Raw genomic sequence first — 22350 nt, forward strand, 5'->3', positions numbered from 1 at the left:
CGGGTGGGGAGAAGGGGGCGCGTGGAAGGCAGGGGCTGAAGCCCGGCCAGCACCGGAAATGTGCAGGGAGGAGGCCCAGCACCCGCTGACTGAAGATTCTTTCCCTCAGTCCCTGTGTCTCGTCCTGTCCTCACCCTCAGCCCCCATGGGGCCTCGGTTCCTGAAGGATATACAGTGACGCTTACCTGTAAAGCCGAGAGAGGTTCGCCTCGCATCCTGTACAAGTTTTATCGCGAGAATATCAGCCTGGGGAGCAGGTGGGTCCTGTCTGCAGGAGGAGTGTCCCTCCGTGTCACCGTGACGGTGCAGGACTCTGGGAACTACTTCTGTACCGCTGACAATGGCTTCGGGCCCCAGCGCAGTGAGGCCAAGAGCCTCTCTGTCAAAGGTAAGCCCTGCATTCTTGTCAGCCACTCATCTCTGTTTTGCCACTGTGTTACAGAAGAGGAAACTGAGGCCCGATGCGACAAGCGGCGAGGCAGCCGTCACACCCAGACTCCCTTCTCCTTTGTGTCTTCTGCTTTTGCATGCGGCGTTTTGTGGCTGAACCCCGGGGGCGCTGACTCAGTCCTTGCCTCTCACAGGGTTCTTTCCTTTCAGAAGTCTGCACCTCCCCAACGTGGCGCCCCTGGCAGCCAGCTGTGGGCCTTGGCCCTCCCAGCCCTGGCTCAGCCTGACCCCTGGATAGCTCAAGGGACTCCCCAGCTTTTACCAGAGGAATGCACTCCCTCCGAGGTTTTCACATGTTCTGTAGATCCCGTCCCCGGGAGACTCTTTCTTAACCCAGTGCCCAGAAGCACTAACACTCAAGCGTGCGCTTGGCTGCGAGCAGGGTCACGCAGCCAAGTAGCCGGCAAGCCCTCAACTGGTCCAGAGTTCCCAAGCCGTTGAAGCACTCACGGCAGGGTCGACGAGGGAAGGAGGAAGGGTTTTCTGGAGTTTCCGTGATCTTTTGCCTGAATCCGTGAAAATAAGTTTCATTTTATCGTATCCCATTTTTTAAGTTGTTGTTGAAATATGCCATACGTTCAGAAAAGCGCACAAATCAGAGGCATACAGCTCATGGTGACCCATGTAACCACCCAAATAGGTGGCATCACGTTTGGAGTGAAGTTGCTTCTGTTTACACTTGGATCTTTGCTTCTTCGGGAGTGAAAGCCCAGTTGTTTGTGGGTTTGGCCGTTTTTTTGTTTTTAATTTTTTTAATGTTATTTATTTTTGAGAGAGAGAGGGACAGAGGGTGAGTGGGGGAGGGGCAGAGACAAGGAGACACGGAATCGGATGCAGGCTCCAGGCCCCAAGCTGTCAGCACAGACCCCGAGGCAGGGCCCGAACCCATGTAACCGTGAGATCATGACCTGAGCCGAAGTCAGACGCTCAACCCTCTGAGCCACCCAGGCGCCCCTGTTGGTTTATCTGTTTTTATGAGAAATAGAAGGATGATGGAAAAACCATGAGCAGGGTTCACCAGACCATTCTACGTCATGAGGAAACTGAGACCGGGTGTCCCCAGAGGGGAGGGTTGTTTCGTGTACGTCCAGGGAGCGAGAAAAACAAGACAACACTTGCAGGCACAAGGAAGAGCTGGGAGATCTCTCAGAAAATCACTTATTTCTCCAGAGCAGGTGATACTGGCCTGTGACGAGCTCAAAGCTCACTCTGCTCGCAGGCCACCAGCTATTTTCCTGTGTCCCCACCGTCACCCCTGCTGCTCCTAAGCGCCCTCCCTTCTCTCCACCTCGTGACCTCTGCCATGCCGGCATCAACTTCTCGGCTTCTGGCTGCGACTCCTTGCCGTGTATCTCAGCCTCTGCCTGGCCTCCAGGGCCGGATGGCTCCAGCCAAGGCAGCAGTAGGACCGGGCGGGCAGCCAGGCCCCGGGGGCCGCAGGCCTTGCACTGCCCACCTCCAGCCCAACAAAAGCGTGGAGACGACACAGCACAGCACGAACTACGGTTCAGAAAATACTTGTTTTAGGGACCCGTGTGCACGGCAGGGACTCTGGGGTTTCCTAGAAAGAGCCAGCATACTTGAAAACACTTGGGTCGTCCGATCTAAGTATGAGTCAGAAAATCTGAATTCTGGCTCTGGCTATGAAAACGTGGTTCGTAATTCGGGCAAAACGTGTAAACTGCCTTTGTCTTACTGTTTCCACCGTATGCTGGAAGTTAGGCAAGACGGTGATTAGCATCCCTCCGAGCCCCAGAGAAGACAGCGGGGGCAGAGCGGGGCGTGCTGCCGAGCTGGGCCCATTTGCCCGGCCCCCCAGGGGAGAGCGCCACCCGACGGCTTCACCGTCGCTCCCGGCGGCGCGAGGGGAGGCACCGCCAGGGCCATGGGAGTGGGCAGGAGTCAGAGCATGATTGCAGCTAGAGGCAGCAGCTGGTGAGTGTGTAAACTGGCAACGTGCTGGTCTTAGGAACACGTGAGTCCGGGTGGAGTTGTCTTATCTTTGAACAGACAGATCTGAAGGCTCTCTTGCTCCTGGACAACCTCTGTCTCAGCTCACAGAAATCACGAATGACCAAAGGCAGACATTCTCCCAACGTAAATTGTGGGGTCAAGAGATTAGTTAAGAAATTTAAGTGTCGTGAGACCCAGGCTCCAAAGCCGGAATGTAACCTACCTAGGAAAGGCCCCAGCCCTAAGGCGCCGTCCATCCCGTTACCACGTTTTATTTTCTTCTCAAATTTAGCAATGCCTCAAACTTCTTTATCTCCTGTTTCTTGCCTGCCTCCCTCAAAACCACATTGTAAGCTTCATAAGAACAGAGCCTTGTCACTCTGGGTCTCCGCCACATACTTGTGCCTACTTGGCACCTGGCACAGTGCAGGTCCTCAGTCGGCATTCATAAAACAATGAACAAAAAGCCTTTGAGGCAAGATGAGGAAGAGAACACTGATCTTTGCATCCACTCCTGCACATGGGCAGAAGTTCATGAGCCCTAGATTCGCAGACAACTGTCTGTGAGCTGGGAAGCTTCACTGTGAGCCAGGCAGATACTCTGACAAAACTATGTACTTTTTTGAGGGACTGTGCCCCAAAGAAACGACAAAGAGAGTTTGCGGGAACGTATTCTGATAAGATCTACCCATTTGGCATCGATCACCAGCCCTGGGTCAACGAAACACACACAGACGTGCGCGCGCGCGCACACACACACACACACACACACACACACACACACACACACAGCATTCTCAAGCAGATACAAGACTCTGAATATACCTCCATCCATTGAAGGATTAGTTATAAGCAAAAAGAAGCAGAATATGGGAGTTTTGCATTGATGCATTTGAAACTGTAAAAGGGGAAGAAGGGACACGTAATTCATAATACTTTTAAAAAGAATTGGCATAGGAAACAAAAAAAACCCACAAATTCTTCTAACTATTCTCAATACAATTAAAGAAAATACGGACTCCAGAAAAAAAAAAAACTGCAAAAAGGAACAAACAGGTTAAAGAAGACATGATAAGAAAACAAGACATTTTATAAATTAGCAGAGCTCAGAAGAAAAGCCAAAAAACCCCCACAAAGCTCTCTTAGAAATGAAATCCAAGTTTGAAGCCTTAAGAACAGGATGTATCCTTCTGAAAACCGTTAATCAAAGGGAGAATTGGTTTGAGAAAACATGACAGAATGCAAAGTAGAAAAAGAGAAACGAAAGCAACAAAATGTTTGAAATATGGAGACCAGTGAAGACCCCCATGTGGAATGTCCCTAAGAGAGGAAACCAAACTGAAGAGAAAAAACAAAAGTCCAAGATGTAATAAAAAATTTTCCCAAAGTGAAGAAAATTGAATACGTAGATCGAAAGGCCTGGGTGGCTCAGTCGGTTGAGCGTCTGACTTCGGCTCAGGTCATGATCTCAAGGTTCATGAGTTCAAGCCCTGCGTTGGGCTCTGTGCTGACAGCTCGGAGCCTGGAGCCTGTTTCGGATTCTGTGTCTCCCTCTCTCTGCCCCTCCCCACTGTGTGTGTGTGTGTGTGTGTGTGTGTGTGTGTGTGTGTGTCTTAAAAATAAATAAACATTTAAAATTAAAAAAAAACATACTCGGGGCACCTGGGTGGCTCAGTCGGTTAAGCGTCAGCTCAGGTCATGATCTCGCGGTCCCGTGAGTTCGAGCCCCGCGTTGGGCTCTGGGCTGATGGCTCAGAGCCCGGAGCCTGCTTCCGATTCTGTGTCTCCCTCTCTCTCTGCCCCTCCCCCTTTCATGCTCCGTCTCTCTCTGTCTCAAAAATAAACGTTAAAAAAAATTAAAAAAAAAATACTCTAATAAGGTTACTGAATTTCGAGGTTATATATGCACACGTGTGTTCATGTGTGTGCACATGTTTGTTGTGTGCACGTGCATGTGTGTGTATGCACATGCGTTGTGTGTGGGTGTGCGTGCACATGTTATCACGGCAAAAATAAATGAAATTGGTCATCTCAGAAAGAAAGATTATTAGATTGGTCTTAGACTTTGCACAGAAACCAATGCTGGGAGAGAGAAGTCATGTCCAGATTTGCTCGCTCTTTCTTTTCTTTTCTTTCTTTCTTTCTTTCTTTCTTTTTTTAATTTACATCCAAATTAGTTAGCATGTAGTGCAACAATGATTTCAGTAGATTCCTTAGTGCCCCTTACCCATTTATCCCATCCCCCTTCCCACAGCCCCTCCAGGAACCCTCTGTTTGTTCTCCATATTCTGTTTTGTCCCCCTCCCTGTTTTTATATTATTTTTGTTTCCCTTCCCTTATGTTCCTCTGTTTTGTCTCTTAAAGTCCTCATATGAATGAAGTCATAAGATTTTTGTCTTTCTCTGACTGACTAATTTCACTTAGCATAATACCCCCAGTTCCATTCACGTCGTTGCAAATGGCAAGATTTCATTCTTTTTGATTGCCGAGTAATACTCCACATCTCCTTTATCCATTCATCCGTCAATGGACATTTGGGTTCTCTCCATCCTTTGGCTGTTGTCGATAGTGCTGCTATAAACAGCAGGGGTGTGTGTGTCCCTTCGAAACAGCACACCTGTATCGCTTGGATAAATGCCTAGTAGTGCAATTGCTGGGTCATAGGGTAGTTCGATTTTTAGTTTTTTGAGGACCCTCCATACTGTTTTCCAGAGTGGCTGCACCAGCTTGCATTCCCACCAACGATGCAAAAGAGATCCTCTTTCTCCGCAGATTTGCACTTTCAAAGGAGGAAAAAGAATGGAGAATTTTATACCAAATCCAAAAGACATGGTCAAACATGCAGGGACCCAGGGAACTTAGTATCCATTAAACCTTCTCGAACAAGTTATATGATGACAAAATCCAGCCAGCCAAAATATGAATCGATACAAAGGGCTCAAAAGGAGCCCCGCCTTGGCTGCAGGCTAGAGTCTGGGAGCTCTGAAAACAGGCTCATTACTAATCATCTCTCTGGACCCATTACATTCAGAATCTCTCAGATGTGGTCTCAGAATCTCTCTTTTTTTTTTTTTTTTTAACACAACCTTAGTTAAGAATATTGTACACATAGGGTTGAAAACCACTGAATCAGATATGAAAACAAGCCTAATCAACTGTGAGAGTTATGGTCACAGAGAGTGCCAAAGGTGTAAAAAAATATATGTAACAAAGAAAAGCTAGTTGGCCAGATGGGGAAAAAGAAATAAAAGAACAAGAATTTTCTCATGGTGACTACTGTTTTTTCATAGGGGAGCAGAAAAAAGAATTGACTTGATACATTTTGAAAAATTAATCACAGCTGTCAAATTTTCCATTTTGTAAGCAATATCTGAATACTTTGCAGGCAGTAACTTCTCATTCATGGATTATAGTTCACCAGCAGCCCATGAAAAATCAACAAGTAGAAGAGTCACATAGGATACACGGGGGAGTTGTTCAGATAGAATAACTGTAGAGGCGCCTAGGTGGCTCAGTCAGTTGAGCATCTGACTTCGGCTCAGGTCATGATCTCACGGCTTGTGAGTTCAAGCCCCCCATCGGGCTCTGTGCCAACAGCTCAGAGCCTGGAGCCGGCTTCCGATTCTATGTCTCCCTCTCTCTCTGCCCCTCCCCTGCGCGCTCGCTCTCTCTCTCTCTCTCTCTCTCTCAAAAATACATAATCATTAAAAGAATAACTGTAGAATTTAGGATTAGGAAGAGACAAATAATAAAAATGAGCCTCTGCATTTCTGTGACTATCACTCATGACAGTGTGGGAGCAGGAGCTCTTACCTCCGTTAATGCAAAGGGAAAAGGGTCCAAAGTTTTTGAAGAACAATCTAGCATAATATATGGTTACTTGAAATGTTCATATTCCTCACCCGAGAAAGTCCGCTTCTAAGAGCTCATGCTCAGAAGCTCACGTGCAAATGTACCATGACGTGTATGCAGGACTGTGGGACGTGACATCGTAGGAGAGCTGGGACATAAACACCTGCTCGTGGGGAACTGCTTTAGTGTACCGTGGTGAATCCATGCACTGGAATGCTTTGCGGTTATTAACGTAATCGGGCAATGTTTATCCCAAGTTAGCAAATTGTAGATGTCAGAGGTGCATTTTGTGGCGTGTGAATCGTACCACAGTAAGTTGGATCTCTAAAAGCAAATGAGGTAGATCTTTAAGCAATGACGTGGAAAGATGCTCGTGCCGCGTTCCCGAAGGAAAGAGCAGGCCATAGACCAGTGCGTATATTGTGGTCCTGTGCATGTGCGTGCCTGTATGCTTTTATGTGTCTATCGATGTGTTGATATGCATGGGTGTTCCGGTACAGGGAAAGATCTAGAAAACGTCATCAATACAGCGCAGAGGTCATGTCTGAAAAATGAAAATACAAGAAACGTGACAAGATACGGATGTCAGCTAGCTTACGTTTCTTCCCTCAGTCCCAGTGTCCCGCCCCGTCCTCACCATCAGGGGGCCCAGATCCCAGGCCGTGGAGGGGGACGTGGTAGAGCTTCGCTGCGAGGCCCAGAGGGGCTCTCCCCCCATCCTGTACCGGTTTTATCACGAGGACAACGCCCTGGGGAGCAGCTGGGTCTACAACAGAGGAGGAGCGTCTTTCAAACTCCCCCTGTCCGCAGAACATTCTGGAAAATATGCCTGTGAGGCCGACAATGGCCTGGGGGCCCGGCGCAGTGAGACAGTGTCACTCGACGTCAAAGGTGAGTTGAGTCTTCCAACTTGGGCCTCGTTTCCGACGCGGCCCAGGCTCCGTGACGTCCCTGGCTGTGTGAGTCACGGGTCTCCTGTCCCTCCTTTCCCCCAACTGTCTCCTGACTTCTCGGCAGTCCCTGTAACCTTTGCCTTCAGGCCCCCAAACACACTGGAGGCTGTGTATCCCAGTGCTCTGAGCTGGATACGGCACCACGTGGATCTTATTGTGTCCTCAGACCTGAGGAAATCATCACTGGGCTCTGATAATGTCACAAGGTCACTAAAGACCGAGGAAAACAGGCTCTGGTTTGAAACGTCTTTCCCGTGGAGGGAGATGTTCAAACAGCATGAACTGATGGTTAACTGTTTTTCCTCCCTCAGTGCCAGCGTCCCGCCCCGTCCTCACCGTCAGGACGCCCAGGGCCCAGGCCGTGGAGGGGGACGTGGTAGAGCTTCGCTGCGAGGCCCAGAGGGGCTCTCCCCCCATCCTGTACCGGTTTTATCGCGAGGACAACGCCCTGGGGAGCAGCAGGGTCCACAACAGAGAAGGGGCGTCCTTCAAACTCCCCCTGTCCGCAGAACATTCTGGAAAATATGCCTGTGAGGCTGATAATGGCCTGGGGGCCCGGCGCAGTGAGACAGTGTCACTCGACGTCACAGGTGAGTTGAGTCTTCTAACGACAGCACAACCAGGGGCCGACCGTGCCCCCAACTTTCCCGGCGGCCCAGGCCGGAGGTGCCACGGGGCCGTTTGCTATGACATCACAGCAGGCCCTGCCCGCACAGCCTCCATCTGGGAGGTCTGGACTCTCCATTTCCAGGAACCTGCACCTTCCCCTTGCTGTGTGTTCCCCAGAAGCCATCCTGCAGCCACTGTGACCAAGAACGCCCTCACGTAGAAGTAAAGGCTTTCAGACCACAGACCGCATCCTGGTCCGCAATGATGGGCAGGAAAGGACACTTGACGTGGGCGCGTCTCAGCCCAGAAGAGGCTGGGGTGGGGTTTCCTCTGTCTGTCCATCAGGACAAAGGCCGCCTCACTGTCTCACTGGCCCTTGAACTTCTCTCTGGCTCCTCCGGCCCTCTCCCGGAGCTCTGGCTACGAGACTTGCCAGAGCTTCTCCCGACTTTGTCCCCGCCCCTATTGCCTGGGGCTGGACCACCGTGTCCCAGTGTGTGCACCTGGCCCCGTCGCGGGCTGGCCTCCCCGAGATGCCCCTTTCCCCGCAGGGCAGCATCTCACCCACAGCTCTGCCCTCCATCCTGCCATCAGGCCATGGCTCTGATGTGTAGCCGCTGGCGACTGGACACCACGCCTCGTCACCTGCTCCACGCCAGCCTGCACCCCCCTGTACACGCGCCACTCCAACAACCTGCCCTGCTTGCTGCTTCAACCCCTCTGGCCACCACTGTCCTCAGACCCCAGCAGAGCCCCAGTTCACCGACCTGTCTGCTCCCTCCCGGACGCTGGCCCCCGACTCCACCGCCATATCGCTTGTCTTGGTGCCCACACGGTGACCCCTCCGTCCTCTGCCTAAGGCCCAGAGGAGAGGCCTCTGCTCTCCGTGAGTCTCCACCTGATCCCTGGATTCTGTCTTTCTCGCATTCCCGACATTTGCACACCGATTAGCCCTTTCTGTCCTCCTCCTCCTCTCCCAGCGTCTCCCTCTCTCTAGGACCTTTCCCCGGACATTTATTTAGCATGATGAGTCAGGACCAATCGGATTACCTCACAGCCCTGTACAGATACACTTAGCGACTTCCTGCGGCTGTGTGAAGGGGGGTCAGTGTCCTCCCCGAGGCTCCTCGAGCCCAGCCTCCCTCTCCTACTCATGCCACCCCTCAGACCGCCTCTCACTGCTGCTGCCACCTTGTTACAGTAATTCCAGGGCTCTAGCCTTCTTCCAACTCAGGGCCTTTGCACATGCTGTCTGCCTGCCGGGCACGCTCTGCGTTTTCCTCTTCACCTGGTTGATTTCAGATGTCCCTGTGAGGAAGCGTTCCCTGACCAGCCCCTGCGAGACCGGGTCCCTGGGATGACACATTTCACAGCACATTAGTCTCCACTTTGCATCAGTCATCGCTGTGTTCGTTCTGCACCTGCCGTTCACGTGATCGCTGCCTATCCCGTCCCCTGGATTGAGGCTTCGGGAGGGCTGGGACGGGGTCTTTCTCGTTCTTGAATCCCTAGCACATGGCGCACTTCCTGGGACTTACTCAGTGCTCCATTAATTTTGGACTATGAAATGAGCTAATAAGGTGATCAGTACCCATTCTCTGTGGACCTCGTTTCCGACGCGGCCCAGGCTCCGTGACGTCCCTGGCTGTGTGAGTCACGGGTCTCCTGTCCCTCCTTTCCCCCAACTGTCTCCTGACTTCTCGGCAGTCCCTGTAACCTTTGCCTCCAGGCCCCCAAACACACTGGAGGCTGTGTATCCCAGTGCTCTGAGCTGGATACGGCACCACGTGGACCTTATTGTGTCCTCAGACCTGAGGAAATCATCACTGGGCTCTGATAATGTCACAAGGTCACTAAAGACCGAGGAAAACAGGCTCTGGTTTGAAACGTCTTTCCCGTGGAGGGAGATGTTCAAACAGCATGAACTGATGGTTAACTGTTTTTCCTCCCTCAGTGCCAGCGTCCCGCCCCGTCCTCACCGTCAGGACGCCCAGGGCCCAGGCCGTGGAGGGGGACGTGGTAGAGCTTCGCTGCGAGGCCCAGAGGGGCTCTCCCCCCATCCTGTACCGGTTTTATCGCGAGGACAACGCCCTGGGGAGCAGCAGGGTCCACAACAGAGAAGGGGCGTCCTTCAAACTCCCCCTGTCCGCAGAACATTCTGGAAAATATGCCTGTGAGGCTGATAATGGCCTGGGGGCCCGGCGCAGTGAGACAGTGTCACTCGACGTCACAGGTGAGTTGAGTCTTCTAACGACAGCACAACCAGGGGCCGACCGTGCCCCCAACTTTCCCGGCGGCCCAGGCCGGAGGTGCCACGGGGCCGTTTGCTATGACATCACAGCAGGCCCTGCCCGCACAGCCTCCATCTGGGAGGTCTGGACTCTCCATTTCCAGGAACCTGCACCTTCCCCTTGCTGTGTGTTCCCCAGAAGCCATCCTGCAGCCACTGTGACCAAGAACGCCCTCACGTAGAAGTAAAGGCTTTCAGACCACAGACCGCATCCTGGTCCGCAATGATGGGCAGGAAAGGACACTTGACGTGGGCGCGTCTCAGCCCAGAAGAGGCTGGGGTGGGGTTTCCTCTGTCTGTCCATCAGGACAAAGGCCGCCTCACTGTCTCACTGGCCCTTGAACTTCTCTCTGGCTCCTCCGGCCCCCTCCCGGAGCTCTGGCTACGAGACTTGCCAGAGCTTCTCCCGACTTTGTCCCCGCCCCTATTGCCTGGGGCTGGACCACCGTGTCCCAGTGTGTGCACCTGGCCCCGTCGCGGGCTGGCCTCCCCGAGATGCCCCTTTCCCCGCAGGGCAGCATCTCACCCACAGCTCTGCCCTCCATCCTGCCATCAGGCCATGGCTCTGATGTGTAGCCGCTGGCGACTGGACACCACGCCTCGTCACCTGCTCCACGCCAGCCTGCACCCCCCTGTACACGCGCCACTCCAACAACCTGCCCTGCTTGCTGCTTCAACCCCTCTGGCCACCACTGTCCTCAGACCCCAGCAGAGCCCCAGTTCACCGACCTGTCTGCTCCCTCCCGGACGCTGGCCCCCGACTCCACCGCCATATCGCTTGTCTTGGTGCCCACACGGTGACCCCTCCGTCCTCTGCCTAAGGCCCAGAGGAGAGGCCTCTGCTCTCCGTGAGTCTCCACCTGATCCCTGGATTCTGTCTTTCTCGCATTCCCGACATTTGCACACCGATTAGCCCTTTCTGTCCTCCTCCTCCTCTCCCAGCGTCTCCCTCTCTCTAGGACCTTTCCCCGGACATTTATTTAGCATGATGAGTCAGGACCAATCGGATTACCTCACAGCCCTGTACAGATACACTTAGCGACTTCCTGCGGCTGTGTGAAGGGGGGTCAGTGTCCTCCCCGAGGCTCCTCGAGCCCAGCCTCCCTCTCCTACTCATGCCACCCCTCAGACCGCCTCTCACTGCTGCTGCCACCTTGTTACAGTAATTCCAGGGCTCTAGCCTTCTTCCAACTCAGGGCCTTTGCACATGCTGTCTGCCTGCCGGGCACGCTCTGCGTTTTCCTCTTCACCTGGTTGATTTCAGATGTCCCTGTGAGGAAGCGTTCCCTGACCAGCCCCTGCGAGACCGGGTCCCTGGGATGACACATTTCACAGCACATTAGTCTCCACTTTGTATCAGTCATCGCTGTGTTCGTTCTGCACCTGCCGTTCACGTGATCGCTGCCTATCCCATCCCCTGGATTGAGGCTTCGGGAGGGCTGGGACGGGGTCTTTCTCGTTCTTGAATCCCTAGCACATGGCGCACTTCCTGGGACTTACTCAGTGCTCCATTAATTTTGGACGAGTGAATGACTATGAAATGAGCTAATAAGGTGATCAGTACCCATTCTCTGTGGACCTCGTTTCCGACGCGGCCCAGGCTCCGTGACGTCCCTGGCTGTGTGAGTCACGGGTCTCCTGTCCCTCCTTTCCCCCAACTGTCTCCTGACTTCTCGGCAGTCCCCGTAACCTTTGCCTCCAGGCCCCCAAACACACTGGAGGCTGTGTATCCCAGTGCTCTGAACTGGATACGGCACCACGTGGACCTTACTGTGTCCTCAGACCTGAGGAAATCATCACTGGGCTCTGATAATGTCACAAGGTCACTAAAGACCGAGGAAAACAGGCTCTGGTTTGAAACGTCTTTCCCGTGGAGGGAGATGTTCAAACAGCATGAACTGATGGTTAACTGTTTTTCCTCCCTCAGTGCCAGCGTCCCGCCCCGTCCTCACCGTCAGGGGGCCCAGATCCCAGGCCGTGGAGGGGGACGTGGTAGAGCTTCACTGCGAGGCCCAGAGGGGCTCTCCCCCCATCCTGTACCGGTTTTATCGCGAGGACGTCCCCCTGGGGAACAGCTCGGCCCCCTCTGGAGGAGGAGCGTCCCTCAACCTCTCTCTGACTGCAGAACATTCTGGAAACTACTCCTGCGAGGCCAGCAATGGCCTGGAAGCTCAGCGCAGTGAGGTGGTGTCACTCAGCGTCATCGGTGAGTTCGTCCTGCCCCACCAGCAGCACAGGCAAGGACCGGCCACCGGAGGGGAGCTGAGGTCCTCCCCCCGGCTGCCGGGACGGCTCGGGCCCCCACTACTTCCTGCCGCCACAGCCTCCCTCTGCGCATCCAGGATCCTCCCTGTGGTTTCCCCTACAAGAACCTGGACCTTCGTGGCCACCCAGCCCAAGCGGTCTTCCTCAGTGGCATCGAAACTCCTCACTAAAAATGCAAAGGGTTTTTACACCGTAGACTATATTCTGATCTGTGGTTAAGATTACAAAGGGAGACTATGGGTCTCTCTGCTCCAGAAACAGGTTTGGCTGTTCCTTGTCCGGGTTTTTCTCTCCTGACCCACCCCCCCCAAGCCTTTACTCTTATGCTTCTTTTTTTTTTTTTTTTTAACGTTTATTTTTGAGACAGAGAGGGACAGAGCATGAACGGGGGAGGGTCAGAGAGAGGGAGACACAGAATCGGAAACAGGCTCCAGGCTCTGAGCTGTCAGCACAGAGCCCGACGCGGGGCTCGAACTCACGGACTGCGAGATCATGACCTGACCCGAAGTCGGACGGTTAACCGACTGAGCCACCCAGGTGCCCCTATTCGTATACTTCTTTATTACCAGGAATATAAATACGCCTGAGACTTCCATATTAAAAACTCCATATTAACATTAGCTCTGTGCGTGGCCTTTTAGGAGACACAACCAGTCCACGTTTTTTGTTTTTTTTTTTACAAAGTGAATCTTAAAGCAGTGGGGCCGCGGGAGAGCAGCACAGAGAGGTTAGAACAGGACAGCATGGATGCCACGAGCCACCCTCCACCAAATTCCTCCGTTCTCCATGCTGCCCTCTGACCACTTGCCATTCATTGTTGAATCCAAAGGGAAACGGCTTCTTGTGAGCTCTGAACCGGTTGTGACAGCCCTACAGACCGAACCTCCGACCTCCTGTTCGGGGGGACCCGGGGGAGGGTAGCACAAGTATGCTAAGGGCCATAGGGGTGAGCGTTCTGGTCTCAGCTCTGGAGGCAACTAGCCGCATGACCTTGGCCGAGCATATTTCCCCGTACGTTGACCTCGATATCCACACCCATAAAGTGGGAAAATCAGACTAGATGGCCATTGTGGTCATCCCCAGCCCTAAAATTCTGTGATTTTGGTGCACAGTGACTGTGGAGTATTTTGGACTCGAAGTTTCCTGGAAGGAGCTGTTCAAAAGGAGAAACTCCAGAGACTCTTACACACTTACCTCTCAGATCCACCATGCAGGCGTGTAACGTGAGCTAAATGCCACTCCCTCTCTCTTCACAACACAGCGGACCGCGCACCGTGCCCGCCACACTCAGTATTCCTGACGTTCTGCTCACCTTCGTGCCTTTGTTTCTATGATTCCTTCACACGATGCAGGCTATTTCTGCTGCTGCCATCACACCTGAGGGACTCCTTGCCTGGACTCCGTGAGTCATGTCTTAGCTCTGCGACAGGGGTACCGATCACAGAGAACTGCGGGAAAGGGAGAGATTTCTCACCACCACCGCCATCATTGTCCTCGTCACTGTCATCATCATCATCCTCACCGAGCCCTTGCATGTGCCTGGCCCTGTGCTTAGTAGTTGGCGTGCGAGATCCCATTTCATCTTGGAGATAAACCGCCGTTCTCCCCAATTCGCAGGAGAGCCAGATGAGACTCAAGAGGTGGGAAGCAGGCAGTCTGCACACAGCTAGCGATGGGAAAGCCGGGCTTCCGTGGGCCTGCCCTGGTCTCCACCGTGGCATTCCTTCATCCTTCGTGGCCGTGTTTCAGCACAACTTTCGAGTTGTTAACAATTCGTTATTCTGAAGGGATGCATAAATCTTCGTAAGAAAACCGACGGTACAGCAGGGAGAACATAAAAAGTGAAGGTCTCCACCTGCAGCCACACACTTTTATGTCCGTGTACTTCCAAGATATAAGTACTGTTAATAGTTTCATGGGCATTTTTCTAGAAGTATTCAAATGTGTTATAAATATAAAAGTATAAAATTTTTCACAGCATCAGATTATACGTAATGATGCAACTTGCGTTTTTCACTTAAAACATACATCTTGGCTTTAGTTTAAAAAATAGATCTTGGCTATCTCTTGTGTTTCTTTCGTCAGCCAACCAGGCTACCTCTAGTTTTTAGCTATTATAAAAATTCTAGCATAGAAATCCTTGCACAAAGACCTTTGCACATCTGATGTCAGTATCCCTAAAGGCAGCAGTCTTAGAGGTAGATTTTTGGGTCAAAGTTGATGTGCGTTTTGAACTTGGCAGGTGTGGCCAAATCGCCGTGCAAGAAAGTGTCTCAAATTTGCGTTCCCGCCTAGAGCATCTCAAGGCACCTGTTTCTCCATAACTCTATCAGTATCGTCTGTCCTTTTAAGTTTTGCCCATCTGATGGGTGTTTTCATTTGTACGTCTTTAATTAGTAACGAAAACAATTGTTCATTGGCTATTTCAAGTTCTTAGTGATTCATACCCTTTCACACTTTTCTATTGGGTATTTTGTGCATTTGTAGATTAAGGTCGTTAGCTTTGTCTGCCGTCTGAGTTTCAGCCTGTTTTCCAAGATCAAGATCTGACTTCTGCCATTTGTTTATAATTACTGCTCCTTTACGGATACATTAGAAGTAGGAACTTCTGTTGGCTTTTGTCTCCCTCAGTCCCAGCATCGCACCCCACCCTCACCCTCACCCTCAGGGCGCCCGGGGCCCAGGCTAAGGTGGGAGACGCGGTGGAGCTTCGCTGCGAGGCCCAGAGGGGCTCTCCCCCCATCCTGTACCGGTTTTATCGCGAGGACGTCCCCCTGGGGAGCAGCTCGGCCCCCTCTGGAGGAGGAGCGTCCCTCAACCTGTCTCTGACCGCAGAACATTCTGGAAACTACTCTTGCGAGGCCGACAACGGCCTGGGGGCCCGGCGCAGCGAGGCGGTGCCACTCAGCATGTCAGGTAAGTTTCCTGTTCCCAGGCCACAGATGTGGACAGAATATTTCCTCCAAGGATGTTCTGGTACCCCTGCTGATGTTTGACCAGGACGTTCTCAGGGGCAGGTGCGCAAAGCTGGGAGTTCTCTAACTTGTCATTTTCTGAAGTGTTTCTGGAGTGCTGGTACCTGAGTGGGAGCAGGAGGCCCGAGAGGATCGTTGACTTTAGCGCTCACTGATGGGCTCTGTCCACCCTGGCTCCCCACGCTTGCCCCAGCCGCAGACAGGAGCTTCCTCTCAAAGAGAAGAGCCGTCTCCTGTGCTGCTGCCTCGGGAGTCCTGGCTCCCCAGATTCTTCCCCTCCTCCTCCAGGCCCGGGCACCATCTCCAGGGGTCAGGGCAGGTCAAGGCTACGAGCCTCTCCCTCCAGCTCATGCGCGGGATCTCCTCTCCAGGGCTGACCGGGAGCAGAAGTGGCCCCATTGCTACGGGCGTCACCGGGGGGCTGTTCAGCACCCTGGGCTTTGGGGTCGTGGCCCTGCTGTTGTATTGCCGGCTCCCAAGGAAAGCAGGTGGGTCACCTCTGCGGGAGCCCCTGCCCTCCCCGTCCTGTCCCCTCAGGCTCGTGCTGAGCTCTCAGCCGCTGCCCCCACCACCATCCCGGTCCCCCCTTCCCCTCCTGGTCCCCCGGAATTCCTCTTCACAAACACAGAGTTCCCCAAATAGCCCTAGTGCGTGGAAGATGCCCAGAGGAGAGGAGTTTATCCAGCACCATACCCTTGCGTGCACTTCCCTCTCCACCCTTACGAGGTCCCCAAGGATTGGGAGGAAGAGAGGGAAGACCGAGAAACGGGAGTGGGGACAGAAACCCAGTGGGGCCTCGTGACTTGCTGAGTGTCTCAACGGGCAGTGTTGTCACACCCATCAGGTCTGCTTCCCCCCTGCAGCCGTCGAGCGTTGCTCTTTACGGAGCCCCCTTTCACATTGCAACTCGGCCCCTCTGGAAGCCAGGCTCAGGAATTTTCATGCCATCTGCCGCCTCCCTCGGGCTTAGCAGAGAAGGGTTCGCCTCGTGGAGCCTGCCCCTCCCTGCGGCCGTGCTCCCGGGCAAGGCCCCCTCCTCCCGTGGCTCCAAATGCTCTGCTTTCCTTTGCAGGAGGAAGGCCGACCTCTGACCCCTCCAGGTAAGACCCGGGCTATGATCTCGTGTGCTCCGGGAGATGCCCTCAGGGGATAAAAGTTGACCTGGGTCTGGTGACCGCTAAGGACGCAGACAGGTTGTGCCTCCTGCACACTGTGGTCTCCCTTGGCGTAGGTCAAGGCAATTCCCAGGTAGCAATTCACTGCTGCCTTAGCTACCTGGGCCTCCTTGCGTCAAGGGCCAGTTCCTTTTCATTTATTAACTTGCACCCTGCACCATGGTTGCCTTGGCTGTCTGCGTGACCGCTGTAAATACTGGATCCATCCGTGCCCGAAGCTAATCTTAGCTCAGCCGGCCTGGAAATCTCTGAATGTGAGCAACCTAACCCACACCTGCCGTGGGGACAGCCGAGGAGATGGAGTCACGCGACTTGGCCGTCCAGAGAAGCGGTCCGCCAGCCAGACGCGGAGCCGGTGAAGAAGGTTTCCCATCTTGGATCCCGGCGGCTGACCTCGGGAGGCACGCCGCAGCTCAAGACCCTCTCCGGGCGAGCCCATGGCGGCAGCATCCTGACCATGGGGAGTTCCTGAGTGCTCATCATGACTGATTCCTCTGAGATGTGGATCTCTCTGAGAGGGGAGGCTTTGGAGCCAGGTTCTAGTTCGCCCTGTCTAGTTACGCGGTCTTGAGCAAGTCACTTTCTCTCTCGGAACCACCATTGTCTCCGTCTATAAGAGAAGGATGATAATAGATCACCCTGACACTGTTACAAGCATCAGCACAGTGCCCGGTAGTGTCACGTGCCCACCACGTCCGGGAACATGTTGCGATTTGTAACGTGCTCGTTCACAGCAGCAAACCACCCGGGACGCGGTCGTCTGTGTCTCCGGGCTTGGCAGCCACCTTGCGCAAAGACCTGCCAACGGGGCTCGATTATTACGTTGGCTCCTTCATCAGGGCTCCTGGGAGACACGGCCATTTCTGTCCCACAGGAGCCCTTCAGACTCCGACGTCCGAGAGCCCATCTACCACAATGCACCAGTCTGGCTGGAACTACAGCCAGTATACAGCAATGGTGAGGAGCGAGGTGCCCCTGTTTGGGCAGCGAGCCGGGGCTGGTCCGGCAGGGGTGGGGCAGCAGAGGACGGGGTGGGGGGGGGGGGGGGGGGCCGTGCGGACGCCCGGGGGCACGTGTCCCTGCAGAGAGCGAACTCCAGCTGGGGGAGGAGGAAGTAACTCAGACCAGAGGCAGGAGCCTGGCAGTCTCTCAAACTGCAATCTCTTTCCAGTAAATCTGAAAGGAGGAGAAGTTGTGTACTCGGAAGTCCAGAGGATTCCGCAGGGGAGCAGACCTGCAGGTAAGACCTGGGGACCCTGGGCTCTGACAGCGCTGGCCGCGCGCGGCCCCGCCTCCGTCCTGCGGGCAGGTCTGGGGCAGACCGGGCGCGGAGCCGCCCTCACGCAGGGTCACCCTCACTGGCGCCCGCCTGCCCTGCTGGGGTCCCCGGGCCCACCGTGCGGTGCCGCTCTGCCGTTCATCACAGACGCCGCGGGATGGCCTGAGGACCGGCTATGCCATCAGGGCTTCTGCACTCGCAGCTGTCACGGGACACAGGGCTACTGTCCCTGTCCTGCCTCTGTCCGATTTCTACTGCCGTCGTGGCAAATGGCCAGGAGCTCCGGAGGGGTGGGGGGTGGGGGGGAGGAGAAGTCAGACCGGCGTCTCCCTGGGCCACGCTCCTTTCTGGAGGCCCCGGGGGAGAAAGTATTTCCTTACCCTTTCCTGCTTCTCAAGGACACCCCCTCCTCGGTCTTCAAAGTGCTACATCTCTGACCTTTTGTCCCAAGTCAGGTCTCCCTCTGGGTGCATCTGGGAAACGTTCTCTGATTTAAAGTTCTCAAAGTCCCACCTGGATTAATTCAGAATCATTTCCCCTTAATCTTTTTTTTTTTAATGTTTATTTATTTTGAGAGAGAGAGAGAGAGAGGGAGAGGGAGAGAGAGAGAGAACATGAGCACGGAAGGGGCAGATAGAGAGGGAGACACAGAATCCCAAGCAGGCTCCAGGCTCCTAGCTGTCAGCACAGAGCCTGACGCGGGACTCGAACTCATGAACCTCGAGATCACGACCTGAGCTGAGGTCTGACGCTTAACTGGCGGAGCCCCCCAGGCGGCCCGATCCTTAATCTTAATCACATCTGCAGAGTCCCTTTTTGTGAGGTCACACTCACAGGTTCCGGGAATCAGGACATGGACATCTTGGGGGCATTATTCTGCACCCCCACACTGTCTCATAGGGGTGAGAGAGCAGATGCGGAAATGCCATTACAGCAGCTTTGAGGGTGACTGACCGCTGGTGGTCTGGCTGTGTCGTTGCCCGCTCGTGAGTGGTCTGCCAGGACCGGTCCCAGCCCAACCCCTCCGGCGTCAGGGAGACAACCCGCTCCCAGCTGCGCTCCGTAAAGAGTGCTGTGTGACTCTAGCCGTTCTGCTTCCCTCTCTGGTCTTCCGATCCTCTTGTATAAAGTCAGATGAACCGTGTTTGTGCCCATTCTTGGTTCAATGGCGCACCTGTAACACAGGGACTCACACCCGCTCACAACCCCCTTTGAGGCGAGTACTGTCTTCCCTCAATCTTGGAAAGGAGGGAACTAAGGCAGAGGACCTGCAACGACTGGCCCGAAGTCGCAAAGCAAGCACATCACTGAACGGTCTGTCTCCGGAGTCCCAGCTCCCGACTGAGCTCTGCTCCTCGGTGTGGCTCCAGGAAGCCTGGAGGGCCACACCGAGCCACGAGGACAGAGCCTGCTTGCAGACTGCCCTATTCCGTTCCAGCTTAAGACCGTGTGCAAGTAACGATAACGTCTGACGTCCCGTCCACACGTGTTCCGAAGTCCCTGTGTGCCAAGTAGTTTTAAGTGCTAAACGTGAATACGCCATAAGCGTGCACACGTGTGCGTCTGCACCGTGCCTGGCACGCAGCAGACACGCGACACGTGACAGACGCTGGAAGGTGCACGCACACACACGTGAGCTCACGTGAGGTCACAGCGACCCTGGAGGCGGGTGACGTTACCGCTCCCACCCCGTGGACGAGACCCCCAGGGCAGAAGCGGCGGCCACCCGTCCGAGGCCACAGAGGGGCACAGCGCCCCGCTCGGTCAGGGGCCTGCGCTCAAAGCACTCGCAAGATTAGAGGGAGGTTCCTGCTCGCGGGGACCCAGGGAGCGGCGTGGGGAGCAGAGTGGGAGGTGAGGCCGAGGAGGGGCCGGGCCGGCCAGACGCCGAGGGCTCAGGAGAGGGCCCCGGCGGTACAGGGCGGCTGCCGCGTGGGTGGGGAGAGGCGCCAGGGTGGGACGGGGACACGGGGACACGGGGGCTGGGGCGCGGGGAGCTCCGGGCCTCCTTTGCCGGCTGACCGGTGCTCTTCCTCCCTCAGCGAACCCGGACTCCGTGGTAGGGCTCCTCCGGACCCACCTGCCCTCCCACGGCCAGGCCGCCAGCCACCGGCCTTCCGGCCCCCCGGGCTCGTCTGTCATCTACTCCCAGGTGAAGGTGGCATGACCCTCGGCCTCCGTGGCTCCTCAAAGCTGAGTCCACACACACGCCCTGCGTCCCAAGCCATCCTGGGGGCAAGGACATCGGCATGGGGTGACTTGAACGGGCCCAGGCCCCGTCCCCTGGCCTCTGCCCCCGGCGTGACCGGAGCACAGGACTGTGGGACGCTGCCGTTTTGCAAGTGAAAGTCCGTGCACCTCGCGGGCTTTCTGTCTGGTGACACGTTGCTCCCCCCGGGGCCATCCCGTCCCCTGGCTTCCTCAGCGGACTTCGGCCACGGCCCCTGTTCTGGGTCCCACTCCCGTGCACACGCCAGCCGCTCCCAGTGGAGCCTGCTCCGGGACTTCGAGGAGGCCACCTGCCCCCTTCCTGTGGACACCCGTCACCTGTAGAGACCTCCGCCATAGACACCTGCTCCCCCTGGACAGCTGCCCCCCCCCCCCCGCCGCGGACACCTGCTCCCCTGCAGCTCCTTTCTTCAGCGCTCTTCCGTCTGGTGGGGCTGCCGTGGCACTCTACCAAGTGGGGACGGGCGCAGCTGGCTGTGGACCTCCCTCCACACCATGGGGCTGCATTTCCTGCCCCCCACCTGCCTGGGACATTAAGGTCAGCCCCTGACAGCACGAGAGCTTCTCCCCTGCACGCGGGCCCACACCCCTGCCAGTGGGCTCACATCCCCTTCCCGTGAGCCCTCCGGTGTGGGTGCAGGAACGCGTCTCACCTGCGCAGAGCTCCTGTCGGGAGGCTCGCCCTGATCCCCGTGAGGAGACCTGCACATTCCGACAGAGGCACCTCAGAGCATCGGGGGGACGGAGGAGGCCCGACAGGTGGGAACCTCGACCGGGTTCTGGGTCAAGAAGAAGCCACAGGAGAAACTTCGGAGGCAGTTAGGGAAAACTGGATATGAACTATATATTACTGATACTGTTGAGTCAATAACCTGGCATTACTTTAAGAATATTTGAAAATACCTGAAATACCTTGAAGTGATTCAGTAAACATTGTTTCACGTGCACGTTAGCGTCTGTGTTCGAGTGTGTTTGTCTTAGCGTGCATTTGTGTGTGCGTGTGTGTGTACAGAGAGAGCACAAACGTGGCAAAACCCACAACTGGTGAATGCAGAGAAGGGCATACGGCATCGGTTGTATCATTCTGTTAACTTTTCTGAGATTTCATTTTTTTAACTAAGACATTGAGGGTGGAGCCCGGAGCGCGTCGGACCCCGGGTGTCGGTTGAGGGGCGCCGCCCGGGCCGGCCCCCCTCCCGCCACCAGGGGCTCGGGAGGGAGCCCGGCAAGACCTGGAGGAGGCGGGCGGGGATTTTGCAGTGAAAACATTTCCCTTCCCCGTCGCTCCTCCCTGAGGCTTTCCTGGTGGAACAGTTGGCTCCCACCATCGGAGCACCTGCCACGGGCATTGGAGGGGCGGGGCTCGCGTGGAGGGGCGGGGGGGGGGGGGGGGGGGGGGGGTGGCGGTGCCCTGGCGGGGTCTGGGGCTCGCGTGGCAGGGAATTCAGACGAAGTGACGTGCAGAGGGGAGCGGGGCAGAGAGGGGCTCTCGGCTTCGGGTGCCGAGGGACCTGGAGTGGCCTCTGACATGTTTGCCCTTCTGACCCGCTTTGGAGCTGGAGTGTCGAGGGACAAAACCCCACTGCCGGGGAGCTCCCGGGAGGAGGCCGCACAGAGGTCGAACGTCGGGTCTGGGGGAGCACCCTGCAGTGGTGGGGTCGGCACGGATACTCCTTCTGCCCACCTCACCCCTGACCGGCTGCGGGCTTCAAGGGTGAGCACGACGGGCCCAACAAGAAGCTAGGGAAACGCTGGAATTTTCCCCGAGCACCCCTCAGGCTTCCCCAGTTAGCGGGTGATGATAGATCTTTACCGGGGCCCTGTGCACGGCCTGAGCACGGGGATCTGTTCCCTTCCTCCTTCCCCCCGCCCAGTCGGATCCCCGGGTCTTCTCTGGAGGCGGAGGCTGTCCCTGGGACGGGCTGCCGCAGGTTCCAGCCCGGAGAGCAGGCGGCCGGCCGGCCCGCTGGGCTCTCTCGCCTCAGCTTTCCTAGTTGTTTCTCCAGAGAAACAGAACCAGAGGGAGATGCAGAGACATAGGTGTTCATTTGCTGTCAGGAACCGGCTCGTGGGGCTATGGGGGCTGACGAGTCCCGAGATTGGCAGTTGGCAAACCGAGCACTCAGAGCTGGTAAGGTTTTAGGCCAAAGGCCAGCGGGTTCGAGAGCCCAGAGGAGCCGACATTTCAGTCGGAGTCCGAGGCAGGAAGGAGCCTGATGCCCGCACTCGGAGCTGGTCAGGCAAGAGAAGTTGTCCTCTCACTCGGAGGAGGTTCAGCAATCTTTGTCCCAGCCGGGCCTTCGCCTGATTGGACGAGGCC

General features: G+C 55.4%; 1 protein-coding gene across 1 annotated transcript in view; it reads left to right on the top strand.

Moving 5' to 3' along the window:
* The window catches only part of FCRL5 (Fc receptor like 5), a 39864-nt gene extending 18893 nt beyond the window's left edge, over positions 1–20971 (top strand). Inside the window, exons 7-17 of the mRNA XM_042926335.1 lie at positions 110–388; positions 6868–7146; positions 7520–7798; positions 9772–10050; positions 12035–12313; positions 15004–15288; positions 15719–15835; positions 16420–16447; positions 17397–17479; positions 17694–17762; positions 19844–20971. Of these exons, the coding sequence (XP_042782269.1) occupies positions 110–388; positions 6868–7146; positions 7520–7798; positions 9772–10050; positions 12035–12313; positions 15004–15288; positions 15719–15835; positions 16420–16447; positions 17397–17479; positions 17694–17762; positions 19844–19968 (2102 nt within the window). The 3' untranslated portion in view covers positions 19969–20971. The remainder of the gene's footprint in view (positions 1–109; positions 389–6867; positions 7147–7519; positions 7799–9771; positions 10051–12034; positions 12314–15003; positions 15289–15718; positions 15836–16419; positions 16448–17396; positions 17480–17693; positions 17763–19843) is intronic.
* The last annotated feature ends 1379 nt before the right edge of the window (positions 20972–22350 follow it).

This window comes from Panthera leo, chromosome F3 (genome assembly GCF_018350215.1).
Source record: "Panthera leo isolate Ple1 chromosome F3, P.leo_Ple1_pat1.1, whole genome shotgun sequence".
In the NCBI taxonomy this organism is placed as follows: Eukaryota; Metazoa; Chordata; class Mammalia; order Carnivora; family Felidae; genus Panthera; species Panthera leo.